This window comes from Protobothrops mucrosquamatus, unplaced genomic scaffold, assembly GCF_001527695.2.
Source record: "Protobothrops mucrosquamatus isolate PMUCROS unplaced genomic scaffold, P.Mucros_1.0 scaffold4004, whole genome shotgun sequence".
NCBI classification, from domain to species: domain Eukaryota; kingdom Metazoa; phylum Chordata; class Lepidosauria; order Squamata; family Viperidae; genus Protobothrops; species Protobothrops mucrosquamatus.
Window position 1 is genome coordinate 11,837 of NW_015389942.1, and position 12,010 is coordinate 23,846.

Below are 12,010 nucleotides of genomic sequence, written 5' to 3' on the forward strand. Positions count from 1 at the left end.
AAGGAAAGGAAGTAAATGGATGAAGAAGGGAGGGAAAGGAAAGGAAAACACAAAGCAAAGTCAAATGCAAAGTAAACTAAAGAGTAAAGTAAAAAAAAAAAAGTAAAGTAAAAAGTGCAGAGTAAAAGGTAAAATAGCAAGTCGAGTAGCCCAACTTTCTGGGCATGGCTCTTTTGCACCCTAAGCCGGTTTTAAATCTGGCCTGGCGACTGGGCTGCTCGTCTACCTCGGATGACTCAACAAATACTCACTTTCCTGGAGAGACGTTTTCCAGAGACCGGCAAAGAGGAGCACGCAGACCCACCACGGGGCCATCTTCTCCTTCTCCCTCCGGGAGAAGAAACGGGCGAGGGCTTAGAGAAGGAATTCGGTCCGGTCGGTGGGAAGCTGAGCTCGGCGGTGGCTGCAAGCTGGCTTTGCAACCAGCAAATATATAGCCTTCCAGGGCCGTGTCTAAATTTATCCCGCAGCGTGATTGGAGTGGAATCCAAATCCTGTCCCACAAATACTTTGGGGTGGACTTCACCCAGATGGGGCAAGAGAGCTCTTTTTAAACTCAATGTCTGTGGAGATTCTCAGGCATCCAGATCATGGCTGTCTCCAAACTGCTTTTTTCAAACTCAATCTGGACTTTCTTTGTTTTTAATAATAATAATAATAATAATAATAATAATAATAATAATAATAATAATAATAATAATAATAATAATAATAATAATAATAATAATAATAATAATAATAATAATATAATAATAATAATAATAATAATAAAGTTGGAAGGGATCTTGGAGGTCATCTAGTCCAACCCCCTGCTCAGGCAGGAAACCCTATAGTACCATTTCAGACCAATGGTTTGTCCAGTCTCTTCTTAAAAACTTCCAGTGTTGGAGCATTCACCGCTTCTGGAGGCAGGTAGTTCCACTGATTAATTGTTCTAACTGTCAGGAAGTTTCTCCTTAGTTCTAGGTTGCTTCTCTCCTTGATTAGTTTCCATCCGTTGCTTCTTGTCCTGCCTTCAGGCGCCTTGGAGAATAGCTTGACTCCCTCTTTTTTGGGGCAGCCTCTGAGATATTGGAAGGCTGCTATCATGTCCCCCTCGTCCTTCTCTTCGTTAAACTAGACATACCCAATTCCAGCAGCCGTTCCTTATATGTTTTAGCCTCCAGACCTCTAATCATCTTTGTTGTTCTTCTCTGCACTCTTTCAGGCTATTGGAGAATAGCTTGACTCCCTCTTCTTTGGGGCAGCCCCTGAGATGCTTCACTTCTCATCCAGGAAGCATCTTCAGTTCTGACTGAATGGTGGAGAACGGAAGGATTTATATTCCTTGCAGTCCTCTGGTCATTAGTACTCTCTCTGAGAGTCATCAAGGCCACCTTGGGGGGGGGCACCTGAATATTGCAAATGGGGTATGGATCCTTCTTGGAACTGACTGAGCTCTTAATTTCTTAATTTCTCCTTTCTTTATAAGTGAGGGAGCTGAGTTCGAGAAGGTGAAAATCTTCACAAAATGGCTTCCGGTTTGTCCTTCCGATTTCCAGTCAGAAAAAAACTCTCCCTGAAGTGGAAGGGATGGGTCCCCTTGAAGAAGGGGACTCACGACCCAGATCTGAAGTTCTGACGATTGCACCCCTGCTCTTCGGGCCCTCGGCAACCCAGCCACACGTTATGGCCGTTTTTGCAGCGTCCTGTGGTCACTTGATTGCATTTTAGGATGGTTTCGCCCAAAAAACTGGCTCTCATTTCGAACCGCAGAATACCAAAACAATGGGTTCGCTTAATATTTGCAAAATAGGTCGTAAAAATAGGTTGGTCGTGGGAACAAAATCCGTTTTATGACCGTTAGGACTGCAATGGGCAGGCTATGTTACGGTCATAACTCGAGGAGTACCTGTAATCTAACACAGAGAAACGATTGCTTGTCTACTCATGTGTGCTAGTTTCCTGTTTCATTTCCCTTACGTGTGTGTGTGTCTCTCTCTCTGTGTGTGTGTGTATGTGTCTGTGTGTGTCGGGGTCCTACTGCATATCCAGGCCATTTGTTGCCTGCCCATGGCTCAATTAATCTCTAGAACTGACTTCCATAATTCTGAGCTTCCCCCCCCCAAAAAAAGGAATGCTAACATACAACTCAGCACTAGGTGGAGACAAAGAGTTCGTTTTTTTCTTCCTGTCGCTTGTTCCTGCCCTCTGGTGGCCCTTTAGATCTTTGCAGCCCAGATTTGGAAATCTTCTCCAGAACCATGAATGCTGGTTTGGGCCAGGCTGATGTGTCCTTAAATTGCCTTTGATGGACTTGTTTTCTTCCCAAGGAACAAAATCAGCGCTTTGTGTGTTGACTCTGGCAAAGTGTTAAAGAGTCAGGCGCTTCACAGCTGAAGCCGCCTGTCAGATGTTCCAGTAGAAATGTCTTTTTTTATGAAATTTGATAAATCAACAACATGTTGTTCCCGAAAGTCAGCTCTTTGGATTCTGCCTTGGGCAGAATGAATGTCGATCCTGTTTTTGATGGTCAAGGGGTAAAATACATCTCAGCTGGGTTGAAGGCCCACTGAACAGGGTGGTTTTGTTCTCCAAACAGATCAAACTGTCAATTTGGAATAATACAAACACCATTTGTGTCCACCGCAATGTACTCTGCATAAATGGATAAACTATATTTAATTTCTTAAGATGGTGGCTTCTTTCAAGGCAACGTATTGTTAGAACTATTGTTAGAATAATTTGAGCTTGTCATGGAGATCAGCCTTAGCTTGCAAGGTCCTTCCTTCCTTCCTTCCTTCCTTCCTTCCTTCCTTCCTTCCTTCCTTCCTTCCTTCCTTCCTTCCTTCCTTCCTTTCCTCCCTCCCTCCCTCCTCATACTCCTTTCTTTTCCTTTCCTCTCCTCTCCTCCACCCATTCTCCTTCCTCTCCTCTCCTCTCCCTCTCCCTCTCTCCTTCTCCCTCTCTTCTCCTCTGCCCATTCTCCTTCCTCTTCTCCTCTCCTCCGCCCATTCTCCTCCTCTCCTCTCCCTCTCCCTCTCCTCCACCCATTCTCCTTCCTCTTTTCCTCTCCTCCACCCATTCCTCTCCTCTCCTCTCCTCTCTCCTCTCTCTCCTTCTCCTTCTCCCTCTCTTCTCCTCTGCCCATTCTCCTTCCTCTTCTCCTCTCCTCCACCCATTCTCCTCTCCTCTCCCCTCCCTTCCCTTCCTCTCCTCTCCCTCTCCTCTCCTTCTTTCCTTGACACTTTAAAGTAAGAAATGAGGAGGCAACAGCCTATGTCTACCCCCAAATGACGGGTGATTCACTTTCCTTGCCTCTCTCTCGACAAGCCGAGATCTATGCCACGTCACCGGACCCAGCCAGGGGACAATTACAGACCACAGAAGAGCTTGTCACTTCTTCTCCCAATGTGAAGCCATCTTGGATGACAGGGGACTGCCAAGCGTGGGCAGCCCTGGGGCCGAAGGCAGGAGACGAAGCACTGCCTCTCCTAATAACTTGTCAACTGCCCTGTCAGCTGTGAAAGAGCAAATCGTGGTGAGATGTCCCTTTATTAAAATAATAATAATAATCATTAAAAAAAAAAGGAGAGCGATCAGATCAGGAGACAAAGAACATCTGTGTGGTCAACAGAAGACTGAACTTGTGATAGAGTCGCCTCTAGAAGAGATGGGCCATACACAAATCTAGTAAGGAAGTAAGCATACGAATAAATAAATAAAGATGGTTTATGGGATACAGGATAACAGAGGACTTTGGATGCTGGTGTTTCAGGCTGGAAGGGATCTTGGAGGTCTTCTAGTCCAACCCCCTGCTCAAGCAGGAGACCCTACACCATTCCAGAGAAATGGCTGTCCAGTCTCTTCTTAAAAGCCTCCAGTGATGGAGCATCCACAACCTCTGCCTGTATTAAAATATAGCCTTTCTCAATAAACATTATTTTAGCCTTCCTGGCGGAGTTGATTTCCTGATCTTTCCTGCCTCGTGGCAGTGACAACCCCCCTTTTTAGCAACCTGGATTTCTGTCCGCCTCTTCGCCCGGCTGCCTAGCTAATTTGTCGTGTTTCTGTGGCCTGCTTTTAATGCAGTTTGACAATAATCACTTAGAGATGCACAAGCTTTGATGGGGGTCATTAGAGTCGAAGGCAAGGCAGTCAAATCAGCTTGTCAATGTGATGTTTTCTCCCAAGCAGATTTGCGAGATCCAATTTGGCTGAATTTTCTGTTCTCCTGAACAGAAAAAAGCCAGCCAGAGTCCAGCGAAGGGAATTTGATCACTCTGGACACGTCGAACATAGAAGCTTAGGACTGGAAGGGACCCTAGAGATCTTCTAGTCCAACCCCCTGCTCAAGCAGGAGAATGTCTAATAAGAATAGAATAGAATAGAATAGAATAGAATAGAGTAGAATAGAATAGAATGCAGAAAGAATAGAATAGAATAGAATAGAATAGAATAGAATAGAATAGAATAGAATAGAATAGAAGCTGGAAGGGACCCTGGGGGTCTTCTAGTCCAGCCCCCTGCTCAACCAGGAGAACCTATACTGTCTCAGACAGGTGAATGTCTAATAGAATAGAATAGAATAGAATAGAAGCTGGAAGGGACCCTAGAGATCTTCTAGTCCAACCCCCTGCTCAAGCAGGAGAATGTCTAATAATAGAATAGAATAGAATAGAATAGAATAGAATAGAATGCAGAAATAATAGAATAGAATAGAATAGAATAGAATAGAATGCAGAAATAATAGAATAGAATAGAATAGAACAGAACAGAATAGAACAGAACAGAACAGAACAGAACAGAACAGTATAGAATAGAATAGACTAGAATGCAGATAGAATAGAATAGAATAGAATAGAATAGAATAGAATAGAATAGAATAGAATAGAATAGAAGCTGGAAGGGACCCTGGGGGTCTGCTAGTCCAGCCCCCTGCTCAACCAGGAGAACCTATACTGTCTCAGACAGGTGAATGTCTAATAGAATAGAATAAAATAGAATAGAATAGAATAGAATCTGGAAGGGACCCTGGGGGTCTTCTAGTCCAGCCCCCTGCTCAAGCAGGAGAACCTACACCGTCTCAGACAGCTGAATGTCCAGTCTCCTCTTAAAAATCTCCAGGGATGGAGCGCCCACGATTTCTGGGGCCAAGTTGTTCCACCCTTCAACTCGTCTTTGCCTTCCTCATTAGCTACAATTTTCGCTTCCCGAGGCCGCATTGCAATGAAATTTCGTAAGCCGTTGTCGTCGGCAATTCATAATCCGGAGAGGATTCATCCGTGAGGCAAGGGCGATTGTTATCTTACAAGCTGCAATGCTGGGGGGGGCCTTTCCTCCCCTCCCTGGGGCGCCAGGCTCCCTCTGCAAGCATTTCCTACCCCTACCCTACGCTGCCAAGCCAAGGGTACTCATTACGAATTCTCTCGCTCAAATAATTAAGATTCCCAGGGGAGAAATTGCTGGGAAGCGGGAGTTTTTTCCCCCTCGGCTTCCAAATTAGAGAGGAAAGTTAATAACGCCGGAGGAGAACGCAGGAAAGTGGTGCAGCTTATATCAAACATCCAAGGACTTTTTAAACGGGTCCCTGTTTATTCAGAGCAGGGCGTGGGATTGTCACACTGGTCTGGAAAAAGGCAGAAACGAGACTAGACAGGTGGTCCTCGGCTTACAGTGAGTTCACTTAGTGACCATTTGAAGTTACAACGGCACTGAACAAGTGACTTTTGACCATTTTTCACACTCACCACAACTGCAGTTTCCCCCTGGCCATGGTGATTTACCTTCAGAGGCTCGGCAGCCTCCCCAGGGTCACGGGATCACAATTCGGACGCTTGGGCACTGACTCGTGTTTATGACGGTCGCCCTGTCTCCCGGGGGTCACGTGATCCCCTTTGGCCACCTTCTGGGAAGGAGAGTTGGGGGGGGGGAGCTGGATTCACTTGACAGCCATGTTACTAATTGGACAAGGGCAGCGATCCACTTAGCAACTGTGGCAAGACAGGCTGTAAAATGGGGCAGAGCTCAATAAATGTCTCGCTTAGAAAAGTATTGTGGTCATAAGCCAAGGACTATCTGAACTGTTTGCAAAGGAACAATAAATGTTTGCAGGACCCGGCGTGGAATTTTGTTGGTGGAAAGACACAGAAGGGACACTTAACTGTGTGTGTATAATCTCTCTCTCTCTCTCTCTCTCTCCCTCCCTATCTATCTATCTATCTATCTATCTATCTATCTATCTATCTATCTATCTATCTATCTATCTATCTATCTATCTATCTATCTATCTACTTCTCTCTCTCTCTCTATCAATCTATATCTATCTACTTCTTTCTCTCTCTATATATATATATCAATCTCTCTATCTATCTATCAATATCTATCTATCTATCTATCTATCTATCTATCTATTTCTCTCTCTCTCTCTCTATCAATCTATATCTATCTACTTCTCTCTCTATATATATATATATATCAATCTCTCTATCTATCAATTTATATCTATCTACTTCTATCTATCTATCTATCTATCTATCTATCTATCTATCTATCTATCTATCTATCTATCTATCTCTTGATCTTCTAATGTGTGTGTGTATACACACAGACACACACATACATATAGACATAGACATACGTAGATGTAGACATAGACATATATATGTGTGTGTGTGTGTATACATTTATCACTGCCACAATAGGTGTAATTTCCTCCATCTCTCTATTGTGGTGGTGCAGAAGAGTTTAAGCAGAGAAAAAGGGGATTAGAAGATCAATTAAGAAACCCTAATTGGTTTTAGCGGCTTTATTCCAAACGCAGCATGTTGCTAGTTAGCCTCAGAATAGCAGCTCCCTTTTTTATTCGGATTTTAGTCGGAGGGAGGGTTGTCTTCAGAAAGAGTGGGGAGATGGGATAGGAGGAAAAGACGCAGGGGGGGGATGTCCAGGTCTCTATCATTTGTCATGCTAAACCCTGAATCCAGGTTTAGAAAGCACAATTGGAGAGATGGTAGAACTCGCAGGCCAATATTTTATTTTATTTTGCTATTTTGTTTTGCTATTTTGTTTTTTTTTATTTTTTTTATTTTTTATTTTCATTTTATTATTTTATTTTATTTTATTTTATTTATTTCTTATTTTTATTTTCATTTTATTATTTTATTTTATTTATTTTTCATTTTCATTTTCATGTTATTATTTTATTTTATTTTATTTATTTTTCATTTTTATTTACCTTTTATTAATTTTATTTATTTTTCATTTTTATTTTTATTTTATTATTTTATTTATTTTTTATTTTTATTTACCTTTTATTATTTTATTTATTTTTCATTTTTATTTTCATTTCATTTGTTTATTTTTATTTTTATTTTATTATTTTTTTATTTTATTTATATTTTGTTTAGTATTTTATTTACATTTTATTATTTTATTTATTTATATTTTATTATTTTATTTTATGTTATTAATGTATTTATTTATTTTATTATTTTTAAATTTTTTATTCTACTTTATTATTATTATTATTATTATTATTATTTTACTATTATTTCATTAAATTTTTATCTTGCCCCTCTCCCCTACAAGGTGACTCTGGATGCTTACAGGTTATAAAACAAGTAAAAAATAGTTAGAAGACCAAAACAGTACAGAGTTAAAAATATTATTAAGAACTACATGCTATAAAAAAGAACTAAGAGAGCCTAGAGCTGGATAGGATGGGGTGAGGCCTTCTTATCCTTTCAAGATCCAAATTGCATCTTAATTATAAAAATAAAGCCACCACTTTCCACATCCATATTGGCCATGGTGCATTAAAGCAGCCACCTCATTGTCCTGGCAGGTCTCCAAAATCAAACATAGAACATAACATAGGATAATAGAGTTGGAAGGGACCTTGGAGGCCATCCAGTCCAACCCCTATCTTGAGCAGGAGACCCTGCCTATACCATTCCAGACAAATGACTGCCTAGCTAGACTCTTCTTAAAAACCTCCAGTGAAGGAGAAGGGAGGGAGGGAGGAAGGAAGGAAGGAAGGAAAAAAGAATTGCAGAATAACAGAATGCCAGAATTGGAAGGGACCTTGGAGGTCATCCAGTCCAACCCCCTGTTCAAGCAGGAGACCCACTATTCCAGAAAAATGACTGCCTAGCTAGACTGTTCTTAATAACTTCCAGTGAAGGAAAAGGGAGGAAGGGAGGAAGGGAGGGAGGGAGGGAGGGAGGGAGGGAGGAAGGAAGGAAGGAAGGAAGGAAGGAAGGAAGGAAGGAAGGAAAAAAGAATTTATTTATTTATTATTTATTATTATTTATTTATTATTTTAATTTGTATACCGCCCTTCTCCCATAGGACTCAGGGCGGTTCACAGCATATTAAAAACAAATAATATACACAAAATACAAAAAAAATACAAAATACAAAAATACAAAAATACAAAAAATAAACCCCGATAAAAGCCGAATTAAAACCAAATATTATCAGCTGTGTTTCCGATTAAAATACCAGAGTTGGAAGGGACCTTGGAGGTCATCTAGTCCAACCTCTTGCTTGAGCTGAAGACCCAATAGACTCTTCTTAAAAACCTCCAGTGATGGAGAAGGCAGGAGGGAGGAAAGGAAGGAAGGAAGGAAGGAAGGAAAAAAAGAAAAAAGTATTGCAGAATAATAGAATGCCAGAGTTGGAAGGGACCTTGGAGGTCATCTAGTCCAACCCCTGCTCAAACAGGAGACCCTAGACCATTTCACAGAAACGGCTGCCCAATCTCTTCTTGCAAATCTCCAGTGATGGAGCACCCACAACTTCTGGAGGCAGGCAGTTCCACTGGTCAATTGTTCTCAACATTAGGAAATTTCTCCTTAATTCCAGGTTGCTTCTCTCCTGGGTTAGTTTCCACTCATGATTTCTCATCTTGCCTTCTAGTGCTTTGGAAAATAGTTTGATCCCCTCAAACGTTTGCTATTTATTTATTTTTTCAAACCATGGGTTGCGTTGATTTTCCTACAATTGTCTTGGAGGGAAGCCGTAATCAACTCTGGGTCGACCCTTCCCAGAAACAGAGTTGGGGGGGCTGGCGGTGTCTATGACCCCCTTGATTAACAAAGGCTTCCAGATGCTTCTCGCTCTGCCCAAAACCGGCATGTTTATTTTGGCACCTTGCCCTCCGATGCTTCCCAAAAGTCAGATTTAATCGCTTGGTACTTTGGCAGCTATCAGTCGCTTAAAGCAAGGGTTTTCTTGGAATAAATATATATATTTTTCCCCCGTGGTGGAACAGCACAATTTCCTTTCCTGGAAGGATCCAAGGCTGGAAGTTTAGAAGATCAGGAGAAAAGAGAGGGGTTTTCCTAATTAGGGAGGTCCTTCTTGCTAACTCTAAGAAATTAAGGTGCTTTCCGCAAGGAAGGTGTGTAATTGTGAGGCTTTTCTGTATCTCCCTGGCCGAGCAAAGAATCTACAGGTGGTCCTTGACTTAAAACCACAGTGGGGACAGAAAATTCAGGATTGAGTTTGGTGCAGTTGTTAAATGAGTCATTTGTTTTCCAATTAACCAGTGGAACAACCTGCCTCCAGAAGCGGTGAATGCTCCAACACTGGAAGTTTTCAAGAAGAGACTGGACAGCCGATTGTCCGAAATGGTGTAGGGTTTCCTGCCTGAGCAGGGGGTTGGACTAGAAGACCTCTGAGGTTCCTCCCAGCTCTATTCTGATTGGATTGGGATCATACCTGAAACTCCAGCATCCAAAGTCCTTTCTGCAGCTAGGGGCCGGACACGATTCAGCCAAAAGCATATGAGAAGGCCCGTTTTAAAAATATTTTATTTGCGATGCTAAAAAAACACCCTGGTGGAAGACAGAATGTGGTTTGTTACATAGCGGAAGCTCAGATGTCTGTGCATCAGAAACAGCCTCTGTGGCTTCATCCCAGGAGGCAAAGGAGACTGCTGGACAGATTGCTCAGGGTCCAGATAGTCCTCGACTTACAGCTATTCATTTAGTGATGGTCTGAAGTTATGACGCCGCTGAAAAAAGCAACCATTGGCAGCATCCCCACGGTTGCCTGAAACAAAATTCAGATGCCCGGCAAACCAGGATGTATTTACGATGGCTGCTGCATCCCGGGGTCACGTGATCACGCGACCTTCCCCCGCTGACATCGGACAAGCAAAGTCAGTGGGGACTCGCTTAATGACTGTGTGAGTCCCTTAACAACGGCCGTGGTTCGTTTAACCACCTTAGGAAAAAGGTTGCAAAATTGCGCACGTCTCATTTTGACCACCGCCTAGCTTAGCAGGAGAAATTCTAGTCTTAGTTGTCGTAAGCCGAGGACTACCTGTAGGGGCTTTCAGGTGTGGTCTTCTCCGTTTAGGCCGTCTTTCGACGACAAAAGCCCACCCCCAGAATTAAGACGGGGCACAGGTAACAGTGGAGCATTCCCCATCCTTCCGACAGGCCCAGAAAGAGATTGAGATGTTCCAGAAACCTGCAATTTTGGGAAAACGAAGTTTCCTTCTGAAGCATGTCCAGGAACACGGCCACCCCGTAGGGACCCCAGAAAAGATAAAAAAGCCAGCTGATGTTCAAACGGGGGTGCCCCCTCTCTCCACACCCCTTGAGACCCACGGTGGCGGAGACCATGATGAGCGGGAGAAGGAACAGAAGCACCAAGCAGAAGATCGCATGGACCAGGGACCAGGCGTGAAGCGCGGCGAGACGGTCCGGTATGCAGAGTCCATCGGCGCTGCTCACCAGCGCAGCTGGGATGGCGCAGAGGAAGCCCATGGTCCACAGCAGGGTGGCCAGAAGCGGCCTGGGGAGACCCCGGGGGCTCGGGCAGGCGGTGCCCGCTGCCAGCAAGCCCTGGGCAAAGACGCTGCCGAATTTGAGTCCGTGCATCGCTTGGCAGAGGCGGTCTTCAAAAGCCCAATTCCAGCCGATGCCCAGGGCGAAAAACGGCAAGGTGGAAGCGAAAACCAGCCCTGCGATGGCGAGCAGAGCAAGCTCCGCCTTGCCTGGCCGGCGCTGGTCCCAGAACCGAGGGCCTTTGGCCAAGGCAGTGCCCAGGATCCCGTTGCCCACAATCCCCAGGGTACAGCTGATCCCTAGGAAAGCTGGAATCCCGCGGATGAAGGTGGAACAAAAGGTGTACCGGCACGGTTCGGCGAAGTTTTGGTACCAGTCGTAGTCCTCCGTTTGGTTCAGGCTGAAGCTGTCGATCAGCTGCCAGTAGTCCAGGTGGGCTGAGTAGTCAAAGACGGTGGTGTTGCCGCCTTCCTCCTGCCGCTGGGAGAGAGAAGGGGGAGAGGTGAGGGGGGCGGAAGGGAATAAACGAGAAATGGGCAAGAAAAGAGGAAGGAGAAAGAAGGGGAAAACCAGGGTGACTGGTGGCTGAAGAGGCTGAAGGAGCTGTGAAGGAGCTAAATGGCGTTGGGTGTTGGCAGTCTTCCTGGCCCCGGTTGGGTCTGGATTTGTGTCTTGGAAGGAGGCAGAAGGGGCTGCCTGGTTGTCAAAGATAAACTAAGATTCAGCTGTGAGTCTAATTGGGGTTTAGGTAGAGAAGCAGCCGGGCCCTGCCTTTTGCCTCAGGCATCACAAAGGCAGGTCTGTTGGTTCCTGGTCTTTGAACAAGAGGATTGTTTAAGCTGGTATTAGAAGAAGAAAGAAGAAATAAGAAAGGAGGAGAAGGAGAAGGAGGAGGAGGAGGAGGAGGAGGAGGAGGAGGAGGAGGAGGAGGAGAAGGAGAAGATATAGAGGAGAAAGAGAATAAGGAGAGATGAGGAGGAGGAGAAGGAGGTGGAGGAGGGGAAGAAGAAGAAGAAAGAAGAAGAAGAAGGAAGAAGAAGAAGAAGAAGAAGAAGAAGAAGAAGAAGAAGAAGAAGAAGAAGAAGAAGAAGAAGAAGAAGAAGAAGAAGAAGAAGAAGAAGAAGAAGAAGAAGAAGAAGAAGAAGAAGAAGAAGAAGAAGAAGAAGAAGAAGAAGAAGAAGAAGAAGAAGAAGAAGATGATGATGATGATGATGATAGAGAGAGTCCTA

The 12,010-nt window shown here is 43.9% G+C and overlaps 2 protein-coding genes across 2 annotated transcripts in view; one reads left to right on the forward strand and one right to left on the reverse strand.

The window, feature by feature from the left end:
- LOC114923491 (mucosal pentraxin-like) overlaps window positions 1–4,289 on the forward strand; it is an 8,226-nt gene extending 3,937 nt beyond the window's left edge. The window contains exon 3 of the mRNA XM_029286533.1: window positions 4,222–4,289. Coding sequence (XP_029142366.1) covers window positions 4,222–4,289 — 68 coding nt within the window. The remainder of the gene's footprint in view (window positions 1–4,221) is intronic.
- Window positions 4,290–10,343: 6,054 nt separating this feature from the next.
- ACKR1 (atypical chemokine receptor 1 (Duffy blood group)) overlaps window positions 10,344–12,010 on the reverse strand; it is a 7,830-nt gene continuing 6,163 nt past the window's right edge. The window contains exon 2 of the mRNA XM_029286534.1: window positions 10,344–11,261. Coding sequence (XP_029142367.1) covers window positions 10,344–11,261 — 918 coding nt within the window. The remainder of the gene's footprint in view (window positions 11,262–12,010) is intronic.